The following is a 25,298-nucleotide window of genomic DNA, read 5'->3' on the forward strand; positions in this document are numbered from 1 at the left end:
CTTCTAGTATGAGTAAAGGAAGGTCATGCTTCCTTGGGAATGGGGTGGGGGCAAATAGCACAGGTGGGGTATTAACTGGGTCCAGAATCAAATGGTTTTCTGTATGGCACTGCTTCAGCCCTAGCGCACCATGGTTCATTCCTTTGGAGGGCAAGTGTGTTGCCTTGATAATTGCTGGAGCTGCTTTGTTAGCTTGCAGGATTGGGTTTGCTCCCTGTGCAGAGCAAAGCACCTAATCTTGGCTATAATTGGGAGCAGCAGCAACTGCCAGCAGCCATGGTGCTCCTGAGAAATGCTTGGCGCATAAAGTGACATGGGGCCAGGATACACACCAGCATGCTCTGCGCAGTCATTCTTCTCTCGATTACTCTCTCTGCACCCCTCTGTGATTTGTGCTGCTTGATGTAGGCCAGGCTTCCCCATGCTGGTGCCCTCCAAATGGGTTGCATTGCAGCTCGCATCTTTCCTAGCCAGCAGGAGTGATGGGAGTTACAGTCCAGCGCATCCAGAAGGCAGCACACTGGGGAAGGCTGGTGGAAGATCTACTTTGTGCTTGTCGCAAGAAGGGTCTATCCATCAGTGTTCACTGTGGGGAGAAGCTTCAGCTGAGTCTTGGCCCGTGGCCCGTTTTCCCATGGCTGGGTTATTGCCTGCTCTGCCCATCTTTCACAACAGTAAGCGGCTGCTGTTCTTGGGAGGGTCCAGGAGCTGCCGTGTTCACAACCGAAGCATACCTTAATGTTTCTGTGTGTCTCCTCCACCCCCACCCACCATGCCGAACGTTCCCAGTGCTGGATGCCCTGTGCACTTGGAGGTGGGTGTGGTGGGCTCTGTGCCAGGATGGGTGGATGGGCTTGTTGGTTTGGGCCCTGAGCCATGAGATGGGAAGGAGCTGGGATTGTAGCCACAAGTCTGGTCTCGTGCACTTGTGGTTGTGATCAGGTGATGCTGAATCAGCTGGTGAGGCTGTTCCACCTGTTCCTCTTGTGCGCTCTCTCTCTCTCTTGCTCACTCTCTCTCAGGAATGTCCTATCCCTCCTAGCCAAGTCACTGGCAGGAGCTGACACGTAGATCTTGACTCTCCTGGCCTTACCTCTTGAGGAAATGACTGGTAGAGCATGTGCATCTAAGCCCTGGCATTACTTTCTGTTGGAGCCAAAATCATCTTGCTTTTCCTATTACTGCCATTCACTATCCAGAGTGCCAGAGGCTGGGGCAATTGGCATTACTGTTTCCCTGAGAGCAAGGACGTGTCTGGGCTTTAATATCTGTATTTGTGAGCCTGTTGGAGGCCAGCCTTCTGGCTCCCTGCTCCAGCCTTCCTGACCTGGCCATCGCATGCTGAGAGTTGTAGTCTGAAACATCTGAAGGGCACCAGCTTGGGGAAGACTGTCCTGCTTTTCTTCCAAAGCAAAGGATGAAACTAAGATGTCCTGACTCCATTAAACATGATTCTCCTTTTGCAGCCCCACAATTCCGCACAAGATTCCCAACTCCTTTGCTCTGCTGACCCTTGGAGTAGTGCTGGTGAAGCTCTGGAAATCATTTTTGGAGTGGGTGGCTGTGTCTGGGCATGCTGATGTCAAACATGGTGCCAGGGTAGATAATTAAGTTCTTTCTCTTAGGGTTGAATGCCAGCTCTGGCAGTGGCCATCAGTAAGCCTGACTCTTGCCTGATGGGTTGTGTTCGCATGTGTGACCTGGATGCACAGTGGAGGCGTCTCATGAACCTTGGACTTTGCCTTCTGCACTGTGTGTCTTGGGTTGGAGTACTCAATCTTGTCTGATGCCCAATGGGGCAGTGATCCTGCTATGTCGCTCCTTGCCTTCTTCCTTCCCTCTTGCTGGAGGCAAAGCATGTTGAATAAGGCAGGGCGTCTGCATTGGAGGTGCAGGTGAAGGATGAGAGAATCTTTTCATTTCCAAATTGCAAGTGTTGCCAAATCAAAGGATGCTGTGCCAGTGTGCATGTCTGCATGCAAAAATGTTTTATGATGTGGGAATTCCAGTATTGTGAGGACAAGCAGAGATTATTCTGCAAGTGATCAAGATCGTTAGTTCTTGTTCCTGGTTCTGACACAGCCATACTGTGGCTGTTCCCCATTGTCCCCATTCCCCTGCCCGGCCTGGAAAGAGGTCTGGGAAAAGAACACCTGCCCAAGTTCCCAGACGTTTATTGATTTTCTAGATAGCCATTGGTTTCTTTGATGTGCCAGTAAAGGAAAAGCAAGGCTATATGAACTGGCAATGAATTTATGCAGTACGTTTTGGCTCCCCCACCCCAAGCTTTAAGACTATGCACTCAGTTTCCCAAATTATTGAGAGGCCCATGTAGGGACCCCTGACCCCCTTTCTGAAGGAATCAATACGTCTGTCTGGACAGGAAGGGGATTAGAGTGAAACAGCCTTCAGCAGCCTTGCATTTCGTATGTAGCTTGATCAACAGTACGTTGCTAACTCAAGGTGTGTTTAATTACTGAAAATGGGTGATATACATGTTGGGATTTCAAGCTATGCATGTAGACACAAGGTCTGAGGCATTTCTAGCAGGGAGTGCACCTCCTTGGACAACCTGTGGAAGCTTCTGATTGAGGCTGGGCAGGCTCCAGGTTGCAAGAAAGCACCCTGGGGCTGCTCTCCCCGGTCACGCTAAGCTGTCCTTCGCCTGCCCAATCTCATGCTTATATGGCAGCAGGAGCTGTTTCTTGGAAACGGTCTGGCGTTCTTCTTTTCTCACAGCACCACTCCAGAATGATTCTGTGCCGAGTGCTCTGGAGCATTATAAGAAAACCAAAATGCTGGGCAGCTTTCTTGCTGGAATCCACCACCATCCCTCGACCAGGGGACCCAGGGGATGCCTGGTCATCCCGTAGGCTCCCTGGCTTAACCCTTTTTGTGCTTGGCATGCTTTCCAACAGGGCCCATCCGAGATTGCCTCCCAGCTGCTGCCCCAAACAAGCAGTAGCCCCTGTGGGTCCCTGTTGCGGCAGGCCTAAAGAAATGCGGCACACGCAGGCAGCTGAGAGTTTGAGCGGTAGCTGATGTCTCTGTTTCTTGTCTGATTCTTGCTCAGAGGAGCAAGGAGACCTATTTCTGTTATTATTTGGGATCTCTGAGTAGCCTTGACAGCCTGAATGCTGTGCAAGGTAGGCCCTTCATCTTCTGTGACTGGAAGTAAGCAAGCCCCCAGGAGGCCGGTCTGTGGTAATGGGAAGAGAAAAGAACCGCGGGGCTTGAAGGGCCCTGGAAAGAGAGAGAAGGTCTTTCCTTTCTTGGTGCAGGTTAGTTTTTGTGACTTGTGTATTCCTTTCTCTTCTGAGGGAAGCCAGAGCACGGTGTGTAGGGGCTGCCTCATTTACTTTCACAGCAGTCCAGCACAGAACGGTTAGACTGAGGGCGAGCTGGGGACTTGCCCCAGGCTGCTGGAGATGAGCTTCATGGCTGAGTGGGAATTTGAAGCGGGAGGACTCCTGCCTGCCAGTTCAACTCCTGATCACTGAGTGTGCCTCACTGAGGTGGGATGGAGATGGTGGCAGGAAGCTCTGGGGTCCGCAGCGCAGCCAACCACCTGTGATATATTCTGGGGAAGTGGAAAGGGTGCAAGAAATCGTTGGACGGTTTTGTCTTCCAGAGCACGTCCCTGCTGAGCTGCGGGAGCCCTTCTACACGGACCAGTATGAACAGGAGCACATGAAGCCTCCCCTAATCCGCCTGCTGCTCTCCTCGGACATCTACTGCCGTGCCTGGCGTCAGGCCCTGCCCCCGGGCCCAGATGGTGCTCCTCCCCCCAAGGAGAATGCGGCCTTGCTGCAGCTCCTGGCCCATCGGGGCCTGGTGCCCACCTTCCAGGAGAAGCCCGTCAAGGAGGCCGACCTGCACCACAAACCCATCCGGCTGGTAAGTCCACCAGCAGGCCTGCGATCCCAGGCGGTACCGCTTTGATCCGTTGCTCTTGTGGAGGAGGCGGGACAGACGCTGCTTGTGCTTGCTGGGGAAGAGGGGAGTTCTCCAGTCCCTCAGCTGAGCCCAGTAACGGCAGTGGGGAGCACAGTAGTCTTCCTTTTGGGTTTCTTGGAAGGAACCCATGCAGCTCTATTTTAAATGCTTCAGTCACATTAAAAATTCTTAACAAAGGCATTTAATATCCTGCTTTTATATGATTTATCTGTGGACATTCTGCATTTTAAACAAAATCACAGGATGCTGCCTTTTACAGTGTCACATTGCTGGTCTGTCTAGCCCAGTTGTGTTGGTGCCGACTGGCTGTGGCTCTGCAGGATTTTGCTAGGAGTCCTTCCCACCCTTCCTGGTGCTCAGGATTGAACCAGGAGCTTCTGCATGCAAAGCAGGTGCTCTCTCACAGAGCTGTGCCCCTGCAACTTTCATGCTGCAAATCATTTTGAGATTTTTTTAAAGATACAATCAAGCAGTCCATAGATTGGTTAAATACATAAATTTCCTGCAGAACGTGGAGTTGCCCACAGAATAGTGTGTTGCTCACTTTGAAGGACTTGGATCCATTTGAGAATCCTGGAAGATCGAATCCTTCAGCATGGACAACTTCCGCACTACTGCAACTCTGTGATGGCAGAAACTGCACTCCTAAGAGGCTGCAGTAAAACTGAGACTTTAAGTTGTGAGAATTTGGGAATAAGGTTTTCCTAAATGGCTGTATGTTCTCTGAAGTGTTGATGCTGGTAGGAGGTTGCAAATGTAACTGTGCTTCTGTAAGGAGAGGAGTGTTAGCTGTTTTGGGCATTTTCTCAGTGTAATTATGAGAAGGGATTTTTTTTCTCCACTGAAAGACTCTTTCCTCCCTCTCACCCAGGAGGCAGCCTGCAAAATCTGCTGTAGGCAACTCCAAAAGGAACTGCTCCCCTTGATGGCCAGGTGTAGACAGGACACTTCCCCGTGCAAGGGGGGCTGGTGGAGGCCCTGCTGATGACAGACAAGTCCGCAAGCCTCCTTCTGTGCCTGCCTTTCTCTTTCTCTGTTAATACTAGGAGTGTCCCATGTGGCGCCACAGCTTCAGGGTGGGGCTTTTACAAGCTTAGATCCCAGCCGCCCTGTGGGAACCCCTTCCCTCATCTCTCTGGGTGGGGAGGGCGGAGGTGTGGCTAAAGCCACCCCAGGAATAGTGTTTTCCCAGGGCTTAGGTTACCTGCCAGGGAGAGGAGAGCCTGCTGCAGCTCCCTTGGAGCACCACCTGCTCCACGTCCTGACCTACCAGGGAGCTCAGATGGATAATGATGCCGCTCAGCCTAGGTGGCCAGGCATGCAGCAATTCTGGCACATCTGTGGAGAAATTAAGGGCCCCATAGCAAGATACAAGACCTGTTCTACTTAGACCAAATTACATGGGAATAATGTAGGGTTCCTTTATCTTGGGCAGCGGAATAGCCGTTCCTACTGTAGTTGACAAGTCTAAAACAAAAGCAGGTGTGGGAGAATATGCAAGGCAGCATTTTCCAGCGTGGTGTCCTCCAGGTAATCTGGACTACCATGGCTGCCAGTTTCAGCCAGCCCGGTTGGTGGCAGGCAGGGTGGGAGCTGTAGTCCAGCACTTTTGGAGGACATGGCATTAGGGGAGGCTGTGCTAAAGGGAGCAGGGTGTCTTTGTTCTTTGCTTTATTGCTATTGTTACCTCGAGTAGGGATAAACAAGAGAGCTCTCCGTGTACGTTTCCTTAAACTCACCTTTAATAGCTTCATCAGAATTGTGTATTTGTATGTATTTCTCCATGTGGATTGCAGGCAGTGCCATGGCTGAAGGTGGAGGGGTGGACTGGAGAAGGATTTTTTCCTTTTTGCATGGAAGCAGATGGTGGAAAGAGAGCATTGTAGGGAGGCAGCTGTGCCTGAGAAGGGGGAGCAGCAGGCAGGCAGCAGAAGCTGAGGATGGGGTTTGTTAGCCCCACTCTGGGTTTAAAAAAAAGCACAAAACAAGACTTTTGAGGCAGGGATTCCAAATACACTGGTAATGCCTTGGGGAAGCATTCCCTTCTGTGGTAGGTCCTGGTTGTGTTATTGCAAGGTCCCCTCCCACATTAAGGTGCCCCATTAAGTCAGAGGGGCTGCTTTGTCAGATTCTACGTCCAGGGCCAGAAGGATGTTTGAATGGCTAACCAGCTCCCACCTGAAGGTGGGACCTTTGTTTTCCACTCCTATGACCCAACAGTTGTAGTTCTTGCATGCATGCGTGGAGGAGGAGACAAGGGGTGATCCCAGCTGCCAACAGGTGCCAACAGGTTGATCTGCACTGAGCACATCTCTCGAATTGCAATTAGTTTTGCCTTTGTGATGTCTGTGGAGGGTCGGAGGGATTGTAGTTCCAACAGAGTAAAGTGAGGGTTGTCCTTTCTCCTTGTTGTGCCAGGAAATGCTGTCAGTGGAGGAAGTTGTAAAGGAAAGATTTGATTTTAGGGGGAATGGCCTTGGAAAAAATGATTGTGACTTGATTCTGATGAAACTTTTAGAAGTCTTCTCCCAGTCCTACAAAGAAGGTATAGATCTTCCTTGGGACAGAATCATGGGGAACACAAAATGCCCTGCAGGGGCAGGAAGAAAGTAACTGGATTGCCACCACTGACATTCACACACACCGACTCTAAGGATGGGAAAGCACATTTGTGGCTAAGCTGCTTTGTGGAGGGAGCTGGTAGTGACATCCATGGTGGCCTGCTGCTAGCAGTGATACTGGAAACAGTTACCAGTTGGAGTTGAGTTGTGGCTATTATCCTACTTCCCTAGCCTTGTCTGACACAAAGCCTCTATTCTGGCCCATGCACTGGGCCCTGGACTAGGGTTTAGGCCTGTTTCCTGCTGGGAATGGGTCCAACCATCTCTGTAGCCAAGGTGTTAAAGCAGGAGGGCTTCTGCAGCCTCCATCTTGAAGTATGTTAGGGATGTCCCTGCTCTGAAGGACGGCCTAGGCAGTTATAGGCAGCCTATAAATGCATGCATGCATGAATGAATGGTTTGCCTTCAAGTGTGGCATGTTCCTAGTGCAGCCATTCTCCCCTTCCTTATCTTTCTCTGAATATGAGTTTCACATTAACAACCTCCCATTTAACTACCTTGTCAACACCTTATTAGCTGCAGCAGTTCAGTCTGTTGTGCTGTGGAAGATTTCGCTTCCAGGGTGCAAATCCTGAGTGCAAATGTTCCTAGAGACCTACATGTGGTTACCTTTCCTTTTCTGCCCAGGTTCTGTCAGGCACTTGGTGATGCTGCTTGTTCCAGCACAAGGTTGAGGATCCTCAGGTCTATGGGCTGAATTTGGCCTCCCAGGCCTCCCTGCCTGGCCTGTGGAGCCTCTTCCTCCAAGCCCTTCTCCTCTGAGGTATGAGCAGGAGCGAGAGGGCAGCTCCTAACTGAGCCATCGTCTCACAGAGTGCTTCTTGAGACTGCAGCTTGGTTGGCTTTGTTCCTGCACTCTCTTTTTGGATGGGAAAGTCAACTTTGTACTGAACCACTGGTTTGGGGCCACTCTGCTGCATTTTATTTATTGGTTTGTTTGTTTATAAAATGTGTATGCCATCCATTACTTGTGTCTCTGGATGGCTTACAACATAGGTCAAGATAAAATAGATAAATTGACAATTCCACTCTGGCTGCGAATCAATAAAATACAAACAATAAAAACCATTTCCCATTAAAACATATTAAAATATTGATTAAATAAAAAGGTCTTGACCTGGCACCGAAAAACATATAATGATGGCGCCAGGCGGACCTCTCTGGGGAGCGCATTCCACAGTTGGGGAGCCACTGCAGAGAAGACTCTCCTCCGAGTACTCTGCCTCCTGACCTCTTTCAAAGAGGGTTCCCGGAGGAGGGCCTCTGCTGCTGATCTCAGGGGGTGGGAGGGCAAATAGGGAAAAAGGCGTTCCTTTATGTATCCTGATCCCAAGCCGTTTAGGGCTTTATAGGTAATAACCAGCACCTTGAATTGAGCCTGGACTTCGATTGGAAGCCAATGGAGCTGATAGAGGACTGGGGTTATATATGAGAATAATGCCCAGTCCCCGACAGCATCCTGGCAGCTCTATTTTGAACCATCTAAAGTATCCGGACTGTCTTCAAGGGCAGCCCCACGTAAAGCGCGTTACAGAAATCCAAGCGGGAAGTAACCAATGCGTGTGTTACTGTTGCTAGGCAATCCTCCTCCAGGTAGGGACACAGCTGATGGATTAGCCAAAGCTGACCCACTCAGCTCAGTTAAAGATCAGAGAGGCCCTGATTGTGATCCCCAAGGTTGAGTGCTGGGCAGGTATTTTTAAAATGCCCCTTTCTGTGTTGATGAAGATGCCTCCTCCTCCAGCACATCTGCACCGATCTGCTGATGGGTGGGTTGTGCATCTGGGAAAGGTGTAAGAGTATGTCTATGAAAATACCTCAGGGGCACTGCCAGCACCCACTTTAGGTGCTGGCCTCACCAACTGCTGACAAGCACCTCCGCCCAAGCATCCCTCCTAGTGGCTAATCCAGCCCTTAGGCTGCCAATTGTCTCTCCTCACAGAGTTTCTTGTCAGATTGCTGCCACACGCTCTTTGGATCCTGTTTTTCTGCTCTCCCCCTCCCCACATTAGATCAGTGTAAAGCCGCGGGGACAGGGGAGGGAAATGGCACCATTATGTATGTAGACAGCTGCTCAGGATTCCCCTTGGTGGCTGCCAGTCGTGTTTGTTTTAGTCATAAGTGAATTCTGGGGCTTTGGTTAAGGGCTGTACTCATCCCAGTTTGCAGGTGTGGACTGACTTCCCAGAGCTTTTCCTGAGGATCTAACAAAGCTGTGATGAAATGCATCAATATATATAGTCAGCAGAATAAAACAGCAACGCAGTAAATCAACTTTGAAGACAGCCCTTGGGCTCCTTGCATATGGAGAATGAGCATGTCAGCAGGTTCAGCCTAATCTCCTCAGCACGTCTACGTGCATGGAACTTTTCATGCAGCTCCATCTCATGTAGAATGACCTTATGTAGAATATCTGATGGTGTACACTGAACCTCCATGTGAGTGATGGGTGAGCAGGAGAGAAAGAGAAAAGGAGCCCTGTCTCCTCATTGCTCCGCATTGTTGGCAGTTCGCTGGTAGAAGATCCTCCAGCAGTGTCAGTGCGGCTGTTGCCTGAGGCCAGGGAAAGGAGAGTTCCCCATTCCTCGCTGAGTCAGCCTGCGGTTCTTCGGGGTGTGTAGCCTTCCCCTGTACAAAGAGTGGGCAGCTCATGGCCTCTAGATGCTTTTGGACTGCAGCTCCCATTAGCATGGCCAGCAAGGGTGATGGGACCAGCAGCCCAGCAACATCTGGAAGGCCACCTGTTGCTAATCTCTGCTTTATATGTCCATGGGAGGTGGTGGGTAAGAGCTCAGTGAGGGTCAGTTGTGAAGAGAAGAGACCTTGCACAAGTCTCCAGGGTCAGGTCAGCCTTCCCCTCTTCTAGTGTCCTGCAGCTTGTGTTGGGCTCCAATTCCGATTGGTGATACCATCTGGGAGTGATAGGAGGTTTAGCCCAACACATCTGGAGGGGACCCAATTGGGAAGATGGAGTTAGGTGGTCCCATCTTTGCTCAGGCAGCCCGTAGGCATCTTTTAATCTCGCATGGTGCTCACATGGGCCCGATGAAACAGAAGCTATGCTTCCCTATCTATTCCCCATACCGTGTGTTGGATATTTTAATGGTAACAGTTAAGCATCTTACTGGGTCACTATGGATAGCAAATGTGGATTGGGAATTCCCTACCATTCCTTCCCTTTTGCCCCCAGTTTAGGGTACCAGGCAGCTTTGGGTATTCTTGATCACTGGCTTGCTGGCTATCCTGTTAGCTCCTACCCAGGAGCCGCAGGGGCCCTTGCTTCGGGACCAGTGGGCCTGATTACCTTGCGCTTAGTGCCGAGAGACTTGTCTGTAGAATTTGGTGCACATGGTGGCGGGCGCATGGGCAAATTGCCTGTGTATTGCAGACCTGGAGATACAGATAGCCCTATATCTACACGCACACATCCTGGTGCTCTCATCTGGGTTCATCTTAACAGCATTAAAAGCTTAAGGCAACTAATCCAGCTCTCCTGTGGCGTAAGACTGGGTTAAGGTGAGTGAGCTTGCTCAGTCTGGCAAAAAGAGGATTTTTTTATTTTATTTTGCCACGCTTCCATCCTTGGGGAATGGAGGAGTCTTTGCATCCCTCTTTCCTGCTCCAAATTTGCATGCAATGGCTCTGACTGCTGCAGCTTGTTCTCTCTTAGACATGTCTGTGCCTCATTGTATGCTCCGGCTGCTCTCTTTCTTGCCTTGTTATTAAATTGGGAAGCTGTGCATTTGATGAAGTGGCTAGCTGTTGCTCTGTCATCTGTCAGCTTTCTGTAGAATCGGTCTGAGTTTCTCAATATTTGGGAGGGTGAAGAGAAATAAGACACCTGCAGCTTGGGAATCCACCCTAAGCTTGCTTCCATCTGCCTCAGCCTGAGTGGCTAGACCGTTCTCCCATCCCTGGACATTTCAGACCCTGGGGGTGGGGGGTATGGGGTGTTGTCAGGCCCTCTTTGTGGGGCAAGGGTACTCTTGTTGTTACCACCCATCTCTGATGTGCCCTGTCTCTTCACTCTTCCTTGCCGCACTTACAGGGTGCTCACTTGGCACTGATTGACTCGCTGATGATAGCATTCGCATTGGAAGCCACCCGCTCATGGAGCGCTGTGCCCGGTGCTGATCCAGCTGCCATCTCCTGGGACCAGAAACTTCTGCACTGGATAGACATGGTACTCTAAGTGTTCCCTTGTTGTGTGTGCAGTTACTCCCTCCTCCAGATCACTCGGGGTAATGTGGTTGGGTTCTGCCACTTCACGCGCACCCCGGCCTTGTGAGAGCAGTTAGGCTGCGACAGCCACTGAGCTTCTTGGCTCAGTGGGACTTGGGAGCCTGGCCTCGCTAGTCCATGCCCTCTGACATGCAAACTGTGGGGCCGGTTAGTAGCTGGCAGTGGGTTTACTTGGACTGCGCACCCTTTTGGGACCCAGAGAGCTAGCGATGGAGCTGCTGTGAATCAGCCTTAACCAACAGGATGGAGGCAAGGTAAAAATGTAATTCATGATCTCATAGGAGAAAGGGGTGTGTGCAGAAATCCAATCAGTGCCAGCTACAGCTTTCAAATGGCCCTTGGACCCTTCGAAGAGTCGCCCTTCTGTCCCTTGCGGTCACCAGCTGTTGCTCTCATCCTCTTCCTCCTCTCTGCTGCCAGATTTGCTTGCTTGCTGACAGGCAGACAGGCAGACAGACAGAGAGCAAGCAGGCTGCAGCACCTGCTGCCACTGCTTTTCATGGGCGATAGGGAAGCAGAAGGACAGGTCTGGGGTGGGGGGGGGGGTTAGGTTCATGGGCCTCTCAACACTGAAGAGTTTTGGAGTGTGTTTGTGGACATGCACAAACACAGACACATGCAGGCACACTGTGTCCCGTTTGGGAGGTGAATGGAAGGGGCACATCGTCTTCCGCACCTCAGGGGTTTGTGGGGGCTGAAGCGGCGGTGTTTGTCCACAGCATCCCTCTGGTTGCTTCCCTGCAGATCATCCACAAGATCCAGCAGAACACAGAGCAGGAATGTTCTCAGCGCTCTGCTCCTGGCACAGACGGCCAGACGGCGGCCTCCAACAGTGGTCCCAAGGTGCGTGTGCCTTGCTGCGGCTTCCCTCTGAATGCAGCCAGGCGGGTTGGCAGCCTCACACCTGGGCTGCGGCATGACTGCGGGCAGGGGGTTGGCAGGAGGTCTGCAGACCCTACCCCATTGGCCCAAGGGTGGTGGGGCAAAGGAAGGGAAGGGTGGCTTTCCACACTAGCTTTGCTCTGTGTATGAGCTGCTCCTTCCCCACCATCCTGCCTTAGAGGACAGAACTGGCTTCCTCCCTGCTTTCCCTTCACCTCAGGTCTGGGAACTCCCCGCTCCCCCTTGTCAAACGCCCGTGTGGTGGTCTTGGTCTGCCTCATCCCCCCTTGCCCTGTGGGCAGCCCCTTTGTTTTCCTGGGAAATGGGAGGCGCTGACTTCTCCCCAAAGCTCTTCTGTGGGGCTGGCTGGGGCTGCCAGGCTGGAACTGTGGGAAGTTTGGGGTGGGAGGGAAGGGGAGGGGCGAGCCTGTCTGGGCGGCCATCCCCTCTCCACCCCTGATGGGCATGTTGGTCTCATCCCAGCCAAGCTGCCTTTCTGGCTGCCTATGCTGTGAGTGTGATGCAGTCCAGGTGCAGTACGTGATGGAGCTTGTCTTTTTCTGCATCTCTTTCCTCTTCTCCTCCCCGTGGCCTCCTCTCTCTCTCTCCTACCTCTGCTTCAGTGTCCCACAAGGTGGTACTGGAAACTGGTTCCTGTAAGTGGGCGGCTTTACTTATTATCTCCCTGCTGCCTCAGCTCCTGTGCTGCATGCCGGGGGACCCAGAGCAAAGGATGCTGGGGGTTTAGGACCTTGGAGCAGCAGCATCTGTGTGGTAGGGAGGGCTTCCCTTGAGGACAGGTTCTGGTGGCTAAGCTGCTCTGCTCCCCAGGGGTAGGCACTGAACTGTGAGGGCAGAGGGGTCCCACTGGTCTGGGCAGTAGGAGTGGCCTGTACGAGACACCAGCGGCCGGGATGCTGGTATATCCCAGCATCCTTTGTTCTCATCTCCCTTTCCTCCACCATCTGTACCGGCTTTGGTCTCTCTTAGCTCCAGGTCTCCTCCTGTGGGGACCCCGGAGGGGCAGCTTGCTAGTTGTGCGTGCTTGTGTGTGGGTCGGGTCCCCAAGCCTCTTCCTCCTGCCTGGATAACTGACACGGCCCCCTTGAGGCGGCAGGTGCTCCAGCACCAGAGCCATCCTCCAGAGACCGACGCACAGTCCTCACGTGCCACTGGTGTGGAGGGGCTAAGAGACGGCCAGAGCGGGGCAGCTCACGCCTGGGGCTGTCAAGCAGGACCAGCATGCTAGTCACATGACATGCCTTTATCCCTGCCCCATTTTTGTTGCCTTCTGCCCCCCGTCTCCCACACATACCTTTGCTTGCTGCCCTGCTCTGCTTGATGTAGCCAAGTATGTGGCCAGAGGATACTTTGTCCAGAAGGTCTGGATAGGATGTGGGGTGTTGTCGACAGGACGGGGCTTTGAGTTTTCCAGTGCATGCTGGGAGGGAGTGATGTAGGCAGGATGCCAGGCCTGAGCTAGAGCCCCCGTCGCCCCTTAGAGCAGCCCCCGCCCCCAGCCTTGCAAGGCCGCAACCCTTCCCTCCTCCCTCCCTCCTTGCGGGTGCATTGATCAGGCTCTCTCTTTTCTTTGCTATTGCATCCAGCATGCCATCGCTTTTTGTTTGAAGGAGTCGGGGAATAAGCCTCCTGTGGTAACGTATCCGCCGGCGCGCGTGCTCGCCCGCCCGCCCACCTGCACCGCCTTGCCATCCACTTGGGTTGCTGTTCTAGAGCTCTTGGCTGTTCCTGCTGCAATGGGCTTGCCCCCACCCCACTTGCTGCCAACTTGCCTGGAGCTTCAAGAGGCGAGCTCCCCACCCCCTTGCCGACACTTCCAGGGGCCTTTCCATACGTTCGGGGGAGCAGGCAGCTGCTTCTAGTGGCTCCAGATGTTCACAGTGCAAGACACATGTCACTCGGTGACTGCTGTGGGGAGTCAGTGTCATTAGTTCCTCTCGCCCCGAAGGCATCCGAACACAACAGCAGTGGGCTTGCATGGTCAAACAGCCTGCCGTGGCTTATTTGGGCCATGGAGGGCAATGACATGTACAGATGGCCATTTCAAATATTGAACACCTGGCCCTGGCTTATCGTGTCATGTGAACTCAGGCAGCAGGAGTTGCGCAAGGGTTAAAGGACCCATGCATAACCCGGCGACAGGCCACAGGTTAAGAGAGTTGTTTGACCGTTGCACGGTCCCTGCTGCCCAAGTTCAGAGCACATGGCAAGTGGCAACCAGGGAGGAACTCTGTTGGATTCCATCCTTGCAAGTATTCCCAGACATCCTCTTGTGCTCGGCCCAGTCTCCCAAAGTGAAGAAGTAGAGTGGGTCCCCTGTTGCACAACTAGCAGCCTTCTTCCGCACCAGGTGCAGCCGCTCCTGATGCGGGAGAGGGAGGCTGCGTGCGCATGCATGGGGCTTGGCTCCTCCTTGGCGCCTTGCTCTCCAAGGGCTCAGGCTCAGGGCTGCAGCGAAGCGGACAGGAGTCTGGCTTGCTGAGCCCGGGGAACCTGACAGAGTCCCACCTGCACACACTTTCCCCACGCATTCCCAATGCGCAGGCGCACCTCAGCCCGCTGTGGCTTAAGTAAGGTGCTCCGGGCTGCTTTGATTACGCTGGGTCAAACAGCCACGTGTCCCATGTATTCATTCATTCGTTCGTTCGCTTATTTAATATCTTGCCTTTTTCCTCTTGCAGGGAGCCCAAGGTAGCATACATGCTCCTCCTGCTCCTCTCCATTTTATCCTCACGAGCCCCCTGTGAGGTAGGTTAGGCTGAGACTCAGTGACTTGCCCCCGCGAGCTTCATGGCCAAGTGGGGACTAGAACCTGGATCTCCCAAATCCTAGTCCAGCATGCCAGCAGCTTTGCCACACGGACTCCTTTGCCTTTGCAGAGTCCACAGAAGCCTCAGCTGGCACCTCCCCTTTCAGGCAGGCACCTTGCCTGTCAGGGCGGGATGTCTGTCCTTGACATGGCAACGCACGTCCTTGCACTGGGAAGGGAAGCATGGAAGGCAGACGTGGCTGCTTGAACCCTCACGGCTGTGTTTGGAGCTGCCCTGCTCGGTCTCTCTGGCCAGATGACCACCCCACTCCTTCTGTTTGCTCGGGCTCCCTCCCTGCCTTCCCCCGAGTGGCAGATGTCTGATCCGCAGCAGGAGGGCAGGCCTTGTGCTCTGCAGTCCTGATTTCAGCAGGATTGGGCCTGGGAGCGGGTAGGAAGCCTGCATCGAGGGCTTGCTCTGTGTGGCCCACTGTTTGCACCCGTCCTTTCCCGCTGAGCCTTCCTCCAGCTCCTTGCAGCAGGAACGGAGGTGCCCCTTTGCCTAGTTTGAGTTTTCTCCCCCTCCTCCTGCTGGCCTGCTGGGTGTCTGTGTCTGTCTGTGCACCCCCCCCTTCCCCCGTACACTGTCAATGCGTGGCCTGCCCTGCTCTGTGTGTTTCTCTGGTGTGGGGGCTGCCTTTGTCTTGTCTGCTGTGTCCTGGGGTGAGGACAAGCATGTTTGGAGTGGGAAAGGATAACTTGCCGTGGCCCGATGGAGGGGAAAGCTTGACGGATGGCCCCTCTGCCATCTCTCCTGTCCAGTGTGAATCCTGCCATTCTAGCATCTCCTTGCCCCAGGCATTGTGGTAATGCAGCTGTTTGGGCCAAGTGTGAGACAAGGACCTCTCTTGGAACAGTGCTGGGAAAGGGGAAAGGGAGGCCTGCCCTTCTGGGTCACCTGGAGCTACAATAGAAGGGAGAGGGTCTCCTTTTCTATTCCTGCAGTGGCTGCTTCTTCCCCTTCCTCCTGCTTTCCTTCTGGGCTGCCTTTGAAGGGGCCGTGGCCCAGGTTCTCGCTTGCCCTCTCCCCGCTTTAGATCCTTGTTCCCCTCCCAGCATGCACTCTGCTCTTGGTCTGGGGTGGGGAATGGAGGTACCATACGGTGTGCACACCTTTTATTTGTTTGCTTGGGGAGGGTCCAGCTGGCCATGAGCCTCTGGGCATCCACTCCAGGAACAGGGTATGAGGGTCGCTGCATGGTCAGGTTTGGAGCAGAATGGGCTTTAGGGCAGAGCAGCTCGGGGGGGGGGGCAGAGTCATGGACAAGGGAGGACACTGATCCGGCTTTTAGGTGGCCCTCGCACGGGCCAGCTCCTGGTGCCATTTTGACTTCTTCCTGCATCTCTGTCCTGCTCAGATCCGCTACCGGAAGGACAAGGCACTGCCCAAACAGACTCCCTGTTTCCCTGCCATCACAGGCCTGAAGGATCTTGCCAGCGGGGCCGCCATTGCTGCCACCATCCACTACTACTGCCCCCAAGTTGTACGCCTCGAGGGTGAGTCCGTGCTTTGGATTGGCGTGGAAGGATGGGGTGGCCGTTTGCAGGTTGGCAGCACCTGGGAGCGGACCTCCTCTCCCCCCTGTCGCCTCTAACGGATCTTGCACCCTTTCCTGCCTGGACAGATGTGTGCCTGAAGGAGACGATGTCTGTGGCAGACAGCCTGTATAACCTGCAGCTCATCCAGGGCTTCTGCTCCGACTACCTGGGTCGCTCCTGCTTCCTCTCGCTGGAGGACCTGCTGTACATGCCCCCAACGCTGAGGGTGAGTTGTGCAGCTGGAGAGGCGAGGCGAAGCGTAGAGCCCCTGCTTTACAGACAAGAGGCCCCAGGTTCAGTTCCAGCATCTCCCGGTGGAACTGGAAATATTTCTGTCTGCAGCCCTAAAGAACCATGGCTGTCAATCAGTGGCGACACAGCTGGAATAGATGGACCAAGGGCCTGCCTCAGCCTGAGCCCACTCTCTGAATTTCAGATTAATTTCATTTCTGTACTCTCCAGTGGCTTGAAGCTCTCCAGGGAGTTCTCAACCATTAAAAGCATAATCAAGCAAACAGCAGCACTTCTAGAAGTGTAAAAGTGCCATGTGAACGTGAAATAAAGATCTAAAAATTCAGTAGGCTTGAAAGTAACTGTCAAGATGGTCCTTAGCCAGGGTGCCTCTGCTGCTGGGAGGGATTAGGGATGGCCTGGCTGCAGGATGGAGCGCTGTCTTTGTGGCAGTGGACAGTCACCACCCAGAAGGTCTCCACTGCCACGGACCTGGCCCAGAGGGGAAGGGCTGCCTCCGTGCTCCATGTGGCTGCTAATGAAGAGCAAGTGCGGATTAGTACCAGTGCTCAGCCTGCCCTGGCCCTAATGAGCCTTGGCCAGTGCCTGCGGCGTCGCTAATTAGGAGCTGGCCTTGCCGAGTCAATGGGGCCCTTCAGTGCTGGATGGCGGGGCAGGGGGTGGGGTGAGACGGAGGCAGTAGGAGGTGCCACTCCTGTGCACCAGCTCCAGCCCTGAAGGTCTGATTTCGGGGTTCTGTGGGACTTGGAGCAGAGACCCCCTGTCCTTTCTGGGCTCTTTTCAGGCCTTGGGGACCCAGTGCTTTGAGGGGAAAGGAGACTGTGTTCCCTCCCAGAGGCCTTTGCTAATGACGGCTCTGCTTCCCCAGATCAATGTCGGTGTGTTCCTGGCCGAGTTGTTCCTGTGCTTTGAGGTGCTGAAGCCAGACTTCGTGTGCCCGAAGGAGCCGCCCAGACTTCAAGGTACGGTTGTCCCTGCCCCAATCTCTGGGGGTAGCAATTGGCTTGAAGCGCAGATACTCCAAGATGCAAGTGAAATCATCCATCCTCAGCTTCCTGTAGGTGGCTTGCTCTTCCCAGCCTTATTCATGTGCTCTCCTCACATGTCAGTGTTATGAAAGGAAGAGCATTCTAGCCTTACTCCTGCGGCCTGCTGCAACAGAGAGCCACCTCTCTCCATGGAGACTCTCCCGGGATTTGCATAGGATGCAAAATCAGGATTTTAAAATCTTAGAAAGACATGAAGGCTCTCCACTTTTAAAGAACAAGAATGGCAAGGGAGGGGTAGAGTTTGCACTCTTTATTCTGCCCCCCCCCCAATTCTTGCATTGTAGAGCTTACAGGTGAGGCAAACACCTGAATAGTATGGCGCAAGGTTGAACAAAGGCCATGTTAATATAGTCCTTATTAGTAGGGCCATATACACAGTGCTCTCCTGATCACCACTGAGTATGCCAAGACCTCGGTTTACCAATGGAGCAAGTCTCCATCCTGTATGCTTCACAATATGAGAATTTGTTCGAGGCATTTAGCACACCGGGAGAAAACCTGGGGGAGAGAAGAGAAGGCAAAAGTGATGGGGAGGTAAAGGAACTTTTGCAAAAAATCTTTCATTTCATCCTAGTCAAATTTGGCTAGTGGGGGTTGTTATTATTAGTTGCAAGTTTTCCTGACTTTTTAAACCATGCTGCCTATGTGCTTGTTTTTTAAAACAAAATGGAGAGTTTTTCAAGGCTTTGAGGGGCGAAAGGATGCCACACTTATACAAAAGTGTGCAAGCCAATAAAATCCAGTTTGTAAAGGCTTCTGGGCAAGTCCTCCCTTTCTAAAAGAAAGGTGGAGGCAGGGCAGATGCCTCCCACATTTTGCAGTACGAACTAAATAGAATGGAAAGGTAGAAGGCAAACAGAGCAAAACTTACCTGCTATGATCTGATTGTCACCAAACATACCTTGCAGCATCCTTCTCTTCCGTCTGCAGAGTGTCTGTGGGTTTTGTCGTACTGCTTTTTCCCAAGTGCACATGTTGACTGCTTTGCCTTGTTCATCATTCATGCTTTTTCCAAGTGCTTGTTAAAGCCTGGCCTTTCCAAGGTAGTTCTGCATTTTGATGCCGCAGACCCTTTTGCATTCTTCTTTTCAACCTCATGCACTTTATACAACAGGTGGTGCATTACATACCTCGTCCATAAGGAGGGTGCAGACCGCATTATGGAGCTGCACTCTGTATTGCACGTGGGCACCACACACACACCACACTGGGGCTTGTTTCTGACAGCCCTCCCTGCCAGCCGCCCCGTCCACCCAACCAGTGCCCTGCGGAGAAAGTGGAGCGGCTGCTGGGACCTGGCACGCCCCAGTCCTGGAACAATGGCCCTCCTGTGTGAGCTGAGGTCGGAGCAGGCTTCTCTCACGCACCTTGGCACACGTGGCTGGCATTCCCACCCTCTCTCCTGACCTTCTGTTGACTTAATCCCCCACCCGCGTTCTCGGCTCTTTCCCTTCCCTGCTTGTTTGCTGAAGTGGCTGCTCTCTTTCAGATGCCCCTGGGTTGAGTGACGCTTTGACACCCAATAGTGGGAACAACAACAGGTGAGTGAGCCTCCGGCGCTTTCGTCACCCCTTTGAGCACACACCGTGCTCCCCCTTGCTTGTCTGTGCTGGAGGCGATGCTTGGGTGTACATGGAAAAATAAGTGATTAAATGAGGCGGAATGGTTTCTTAGGGGCACACTCCACACAGAGCCCTGTTCTGGAGCCAAAGCTTGCAGAGTGAGGGGGATCAGTGGTGGCTTCACAGCGGGTCCTCTTCTTCTGAGCAGTGGTACCCTGACATTTTATCAGCTGGACCCTCCAAGAGGACTGTCACTGGGTTGGTCTGTGTTAGCTCTGGTTCCTGACCATAATCAGAGGCTGCCTTTCCTTGAGGCAGAACTGGCCCTATCCTTAGGCAAAGCGAGGCAGCTGCCTCCAGTGGCAGATTCTGAGGCATCCTGAAGGAAGCTGTCCTGACGTCTGTGTTGAAGCAAGACTAACAGCCAGTCTGACTGGCTTTTGTCCATGGAAGGAAGGGAGATGCCATCTTGTCCTTCACTGCAGATACATAGTGAAATGGGTTGGACCTGTGCTGTTTTGGCATGTGCTGTCACTGGCAGCCTGGTAAGCCACCTCCAAGGCTTTGAGATGTGGCCTGCCATGTTTGGGGTAATGCCGGAATGGGGCAGTGTCAAGGCAGCAACCTGCCAAACTGTTGAGCCGCACAGATGTTGATGGACGGCTTCAAGCAGCCTCAGGAGCATTGAAGCTGAGCCGCTGGTGGCTGCCCATTCCAGCTCAGCAGTGCCCCAGGATCCTGGCTCAAAGCAGGCAAATATTTCTTCATGGACGGGTAATTGGTGCCAATTTGTGACAGGGTGATCCTGCTGTGCAGCAGGCTGAGCTAGATAGCACCTGATTGCTCTGCTGTTGGCTGCTACCTCTCTGCTTGCCCAAGGGACTCTTTACATATAAGCAACTGCTCAGGGAAACTCAATCTGGAAGGAGCTATTCCAGCAATCAGGGTGGGAGGAACATGCCTTGTATTTTATGGTGGCTCAGTGCCTCCTTATGTTTCAGGCTGGTGGGATTTTTCTTTGCTGCAAGGAGAGAATTGAGTCCTAAGCATCTTAGTTGGGGGGCAGCATGCCCCCTCGGCTGGTCAGCTGTAGCTGTTGATCAGGAGACCCCCCTCCCCCCCAGCTCTACCTGGATTGAGTTGCATCGGTAGGGGAAAGAGGAGCACTCTCCTGGTCAGAGAGGCTGTTCTCAAATTGCTCCAGGCCAGTAGAAATTGTCGTCCTCCTTGGGGGACAGGGAAAGGCTCTGATCTTAAGGTGGCCACTGATCTCCTCCCATTCCCAAGCTATGGGAATGCCTTTAGGCAGCACATTAAAGGAACTGGTTTCTGCAAGCCTGTAACTACATGTTCGCTTTATTTGTCAAATGAATGAGCAGACTGACACTTTGCGCTCTAAATGTGTGTGCGTGTGATGCAGCAATTCTCAGCAATTCTCGTGTTGTGTAAAGTCCTTCTTGAATTTCTGTCTCCCACCCCCAAAACTCTAGGCGTTTTCCCGGTAGAATTGGCTTTCCACGCCCGCCCACTTGGCCGCTGCAGCCTTCCCTGGCATGTTTTGCAGGTCACCTCTATTTGTGCTGCTAGGTGGTTTGAACCCCTGTCTGGGCCAGCCCCAGTACAAGCGTTGGTTGCCACCCTCCTAACCAATGAGCTCCTGCATTAGCCTTCCTGTATGTGGCCACAGGTTTTGTAACTATGTCCCTGTCTTGATCTAATCTCTGCTTGTCTCTTTTGTTCTATTAGCAGCTCCCCAGTGTTCAACTTTCGCCACCCACTGCTACCTGGAGGGCAGGCGCAGTCCCCCCTCTGTGGTTCCTTAGGTGAGATGCTGCTGGCTGTGTTTGTTTCATTTTCTGCCCCTGCCCCCCATGCAAAGAAGAGGAATTGCATTACATGGTTAAGCAGAGCACAAGCCTCTTAGAGGTCCTTCGGGCATGCCTTGATCATATCTATCAACATCTCCTGTGGGGCTCCTTTTTGTTGCCTTGAAAGCAAGTTTCAGTAGTCCTGGTCAGTTTCTGCATGTTTTTCAGGGGTAACACAGCCATAGTAAGCCTGTCTCGGCAGGCACAGTTTTAAGAGTTCTGAAAAGGTGTGCTTTGCATTGATTAATCTCATGACTAAGAACCGATGTTATTAAACTGCTTATATAGTGTAAAGCACCCAGGGCTGCTGCAATCCCATGCACAATATGCGGCAGGCGTGTATAGGACTGCATTGTAAGCTGGACTTCAGTGATGCTTCATCCTGAGAAACTAGATTTTAATTATAACTTCAAAAGAGAGTTGTGGACATAATCTGAGATGTCAACAGTAATCTGTGTTTGTACTAATTGCTTTGCATACTCCTGGGGGAGAGTGTGGTTTTTGTTTAGTTTTTTTCTTGCAAATGCATGCTTGGTGTCCAAAAGAGCTCTTTATCTCTCCTCATCGGTCAAACTGGCTTGGGCTGAGGAGAATTGAGCCTTAAAAACTTCTGGACAGGCACAGCTTCCTCAGCCCTGTGCGCAGGAGCTTTCCCCCTCTGGTGCCAGCCATCCCTGTGGGTGTGTGCTTTGACTCTTGCCGTGACGTTGCCAAGAGACAGTCGTGGTTTTACTCCTCCTGTACTTCTGTCTCTTCGTGCCCACAGGCTCCTTGCATCATTCCACATCCATGTCCCACGTAGAAGGCTTTGGGAAAGCGTGGAGCAAGAAGCAGCTCAGGTGAGAAGTACCGTGGGAGCGTGGGGATGGTAGTCCTGGAAGATGCGGAGGGGGACCACGAAGGTCTTCGCAAGCTGTCGAGTCAAACGCTGTAACCCTATGCTGCATTTGTACTTGCCAGCACACATTTTATGTATGTTAGTGGTGGGCGGGATGGATGGATTTAAACCCATGTAAAGGTTACAGATAGTGAGCTTGTTCACACCATGCAGTGACCCATCACTGATAACTTGTCATGTCACCCGAATACAGACTGCTTCCCACAGGGAGGCTTCCCCGCAGCACAACAAACCACCCGAGAGCCCCTGGGATGTTCTAGGGATAGTTTTACCCATGATGGGCTGTCATGTTGTCTGAACCTCTTGGCAATTTTGCCCGCGTCACAGCCGGAACCCTTCTGAAGTGCCCAAGCAGCACATTGGATGGCTGCCACTAGTTTGCTGCTACTTCCTGAAATAATTTTATGGTGCCCTGAGAATACACGCACCTTTTTTGTAATTGTGTGGGTGTGTGCACGTGCACATGTGTGTGTGTGCGTGTATCTCAGACTCAGACTTGTTCATCCAGTCTGAACATGGGTAGCCTCATCTGGGCAATGCCCTGGAGGATGCCTGCTGGCAAAGTGCAGCAGGTACCCAGCCCTGGACATTGACCCGGAGAGATTGTGGTATGCCCTGTTTTGACATGACAGCAGTCGAAGGGCCAGCGGCCAAGTCAAAGCAAAGCTGCAAGTGATCGCTGCTTGTGAGAGGGGATGGGCGCCTCCCCCTCCCTTGCAGTGAGATCCTCAGGCTTCCTTCCCCCTTTGCAGTAAGATCTTCAGGCTTTTTGACTTCTCCCATCCACCCTCAAGTCCCAGTTTTCCCAACTTCTCTATCCATTCGCAAGATTATAGGTTCTTAGGAAGGTGGAACAATGCGCACACAGCTTTTTGCTAGCACTTGTCTCTGAGAGCTGTCAGAAGTACAGCAGTTTTTGGAAACAGGAATCCAGGAAGGACAAAACAGTGTAGTTTGGACAGGGAAGCACAAAGCTCCTAACAGTCCCCTCCTCCTTTCCCTGTCCTTCCCAGCCACCCGCTGTCCCAGGCTGTCTCCTTCAGCATCCCCTTTGGCCTGGACAGCGATGTGGACATTGTGATGGGCAACCCGGTAGGCATCCTCCGCTCAGTCAGTTCGGACAGCCTGGCACCTGCCCTGTATCCCACCCTGCCCCGCTCCCCCTGCCCGCGGACCAGTGAGGCGGCTGAGGCCCCCAATGGGTCGGTGGGGCCGTCGCTGCACGGGGCAGGGCACAAGAGCCAGGAGGGGCTGGCCCTGGAGAACGGGCTGAGTGACGGCTACTCTGACCTGCCCACCATTGAGGAGGCCCTGCAGATCATCCACAGCAGTGAGCGGCTGCTTCCCGAGGGTGCCCCGGATGGCTTCTACTTGCACTCGCCCGACCCGCCAAAAGCTGCTGTGCCGGAGAAGGCCCCTGCGCCCATCGTGTACCGCTGCCACAATGGGCCACCCAACGGCGCGGAACCAGCCCAGGAGGGCAGCCTGGACTCTGATGTGGAGGAGCCCCCGCGGCCTGCGGGGGCCCCAGATGACTCGACCTCATGCGTGAGCTCGCTGAGCTCGCAGCCCGACAGCACGGCGTCCTCGGCCTCCGGTGTGCGCATGACAAGCTTTGCGGAGCGCAAGAAGAAGCTGGCGGCGGTGGAGAGCAAGTCCAGTGGCATCAGCTCAGAGGGGTCCGAGGCGGGGCCTGTGCCGCCCGAGGAAAGCCCTGCCCAGAGCCCGGCCCTCAGCTCGGAGATGAGCCAGCTGGGGGCCCGGCTGGAGGAGAAGCGCCGCGCCATCGAGGCCCAGAAGAAGCGCATCGAGGCCATCTTCACACGCCACCGCCAGCGGTTGGGCAAGAGCGCCTTCCTGCAGCTGCAGAAGGCGCCCGATGCCCAGGGGCAGACGGAGGATGGCCGCCTGGCCCTGGAGGAGCGCCTTGCCCAGCTGGAGGCCGAGGAGGAGGGTGGCAGCCCTCGCACCCGCCTGGAGAACAACAAGCAGGTGACCTTCTCCCCGGAGATCACCAAGGCGGGAGGGCTTGACGAGAACCTGGGCGACTACAACAGAGCGGTGGCCAAGCTGAACACGGCCCTGAGTTCGCTGCAGCTGGACATGCAGCGCCTGAGCGAGCAGCAGCAGCGCCTCATGCAGGAGAAGAAGCCCAGTGCCCAAGCCTGGGTGATCCCAGCCCCACGGACCGGCCGCGAGGGGGCTCCCCCCCGCTCATCCCTGGAGCTCTCCTCGCCCTCGCCCTCGCCGTCGCCCTCCCGCAAGTCTCGCTCTCCACAGCCAACTCCCAAGAAGTCCCCGGCCCCTGCTCCTCCCAAGAGCCCCAAGCACGCCCGGCCAGTGGAGCTCAAACTGCCGACCCTCACGCGGGTCCTGACGCCTCCCCACAATGTGGACACCCTCCCGCACCTCCGCAAGTTCTCCCCCAGCCAGGTGACTGTGCAGACCCGCTCCTCCCTGCATTTTGCCGAGGATGAGGAGCTGCCCGTGCCAGAGGCAGAGGCCCAGAGCAACTTGAGGCCCGTGGCCTCGGTGCCCCCGCAGGGGGGCAACGGACGCGTTTCCGGTGACGGCACCAGTGATGTTTCCTCTCCCAGTGACCGGCGCAGCAGTCTGATAGAAATCCCTCTGTCCAGCCTGAAGGGGGAGGAGGAGGAGGAGATAGACGGGGATGACTCGCTGGAGGAATCCATTGCGGAGACGCTGGATTCTGAGCCCCGTTCTGGGCTGGGCTTCTTTTTCAAGGTGAGAACTTTCCCTTTGGCTACCAGTGGCTTACAGCCAATTCCTTGGGCTTGCCCCGGGAGAGGCTCTGGAAGAAGGGGGTGGCCGTGGAAGAGCAAGCTGGACTTGACTTTTCTCCTGGGACCAGCCAATTCTGACCGGGTGTGGAGCGGAGCACAGACAGGTGTTGTGGTTTGGGCTCTGCTGGCTGGCGGCAGGTCATGTGAGCCGGCTGCATGCGAGCTCAGCAGCAGAGCTGGGATTCCAGGGGGCCCCTTGCTGGGCATCGCTATGCCCAGAGCTTGCAGATGGGTTGGTCGGGCATGTGTGGAGCCATGCCATTTAAAGCTACACTTCCTTTTTAAGGTCCTTTGGTTAGGAAAGGAAAGGTCTTATTTCAGGGCCTGCCCTGCCCTGCCACTGCCACTGGCTGGTTCGCTCGTGCCACCTGCTGCTCTCTGCTGGTGACACAGCTCCCTGCAACGCCCTGCGGGGAGCAAGTGTAGTGCTCACACGCGAACTCCCAGAGCTCTGCCCTGGATGAGGGACGGCGCAGTGCGGATCGAGCCCGTGCCGGTTGCTGCTGGGGCGGCCTGGGGCAGGAATCTGCAGTGGTGCTTCCTGCGCTTTCTGCCTGTCTGACCCAGTTTCAAGGCTTGATAGTACCATGACTTTGGCTGCTGCCTTCCACTGGGATCCTGGTCCCCACTATGGATGCTGTGAGCCACATTTTCTTTGACACTCGTAGCGACCTGGATCACGCAGGCTATAACGCTGGTAGAAAAAGCTGCGCGCAGTCAGGATGTTCTCTGTAAGCTCGCCCAGACGGATTGGAGCCAGCCTTGGGGTGGGTAGGAAGTAGAGCAGCCAGGTT

The 25,298-nt window shown here is 53.9% G+C and overlaps 1 protein-coding gene across 4 annotated transcripts in view; it reads left to right on the forward strand.

Annotated features, from left to right (window-relative positions):
- Positions 1–25,298, forward strand: part of CAMSAP3 (calmodulin regulated spectrin associated protein family member 3) — a 46,977-nt gene that overhangs the window by 14,600 nt on the left and 7,079 nt on the right. Inside the window, exons 2-13 of one of the 4 annotated variants that reach the window (XM_044453674.1) lie at positions 3,632–3,897; positions 10,627–10,761; positions 11,565–11,663; positions 12,326–12,358; positions 13,310–13,357; positions 15,891–16,029; positions 16,158–16,297; positions 17,192–17,285; positions 18,862–18,913; positions 20,681–20,757; positions 21,569–21,641; positions 22,714–24,445. In XM_044453674.1, coding sequence (XP_044309609.1) covers positions 3,632–3,897; positions 10,627–10,761; positions 11,565–11,663; positions 12,326–12,358; positions 13,310–13,357; positions 15,891–16,029; positions 16,158–16,297; positions 17,192–17,285; positions 18,862–18,913; positions 20,681–20,757; positions 21,569–21,641; positions 22,714–24,445 — 2,888 coding nt within the window. The remainder of the gene's footprint in view (positions 1–3,631; positions 3,898–10,626; positions 10,762–11,564; positions 11,664–12,325; positions 12,359–13,309; positions 13,358–15,890; positions 16,030–16,157; positions 16,298–17,191; positions 17,286–18,861; positions 18,914–20,680; positions 20,758–21,568; positions 21,642–22,713; positions 24,446–25,298) is intronic. The other 3 variants (XM_044453675.1, XM_044453677.1, XM_044453678.1) reach the window with 3 other exon arrangements.

The sequence above is a fragment of the Varanus komodoensis genome, unplaced genomic scaffold (genome assembly GCF_004798865.1).
Source record: "Varanus komodoensis strain SLA01 unplaced genomic scaffold, ASM479886v1 scaffold7_1, whole genome shotgun sequence".
Classification (NCBI taxonomy): Eukaryota; Metazoa; Chordata; class Lepidosauria; order Squamata; family Varanidae; genus Varanus; species Varanus komodoensis.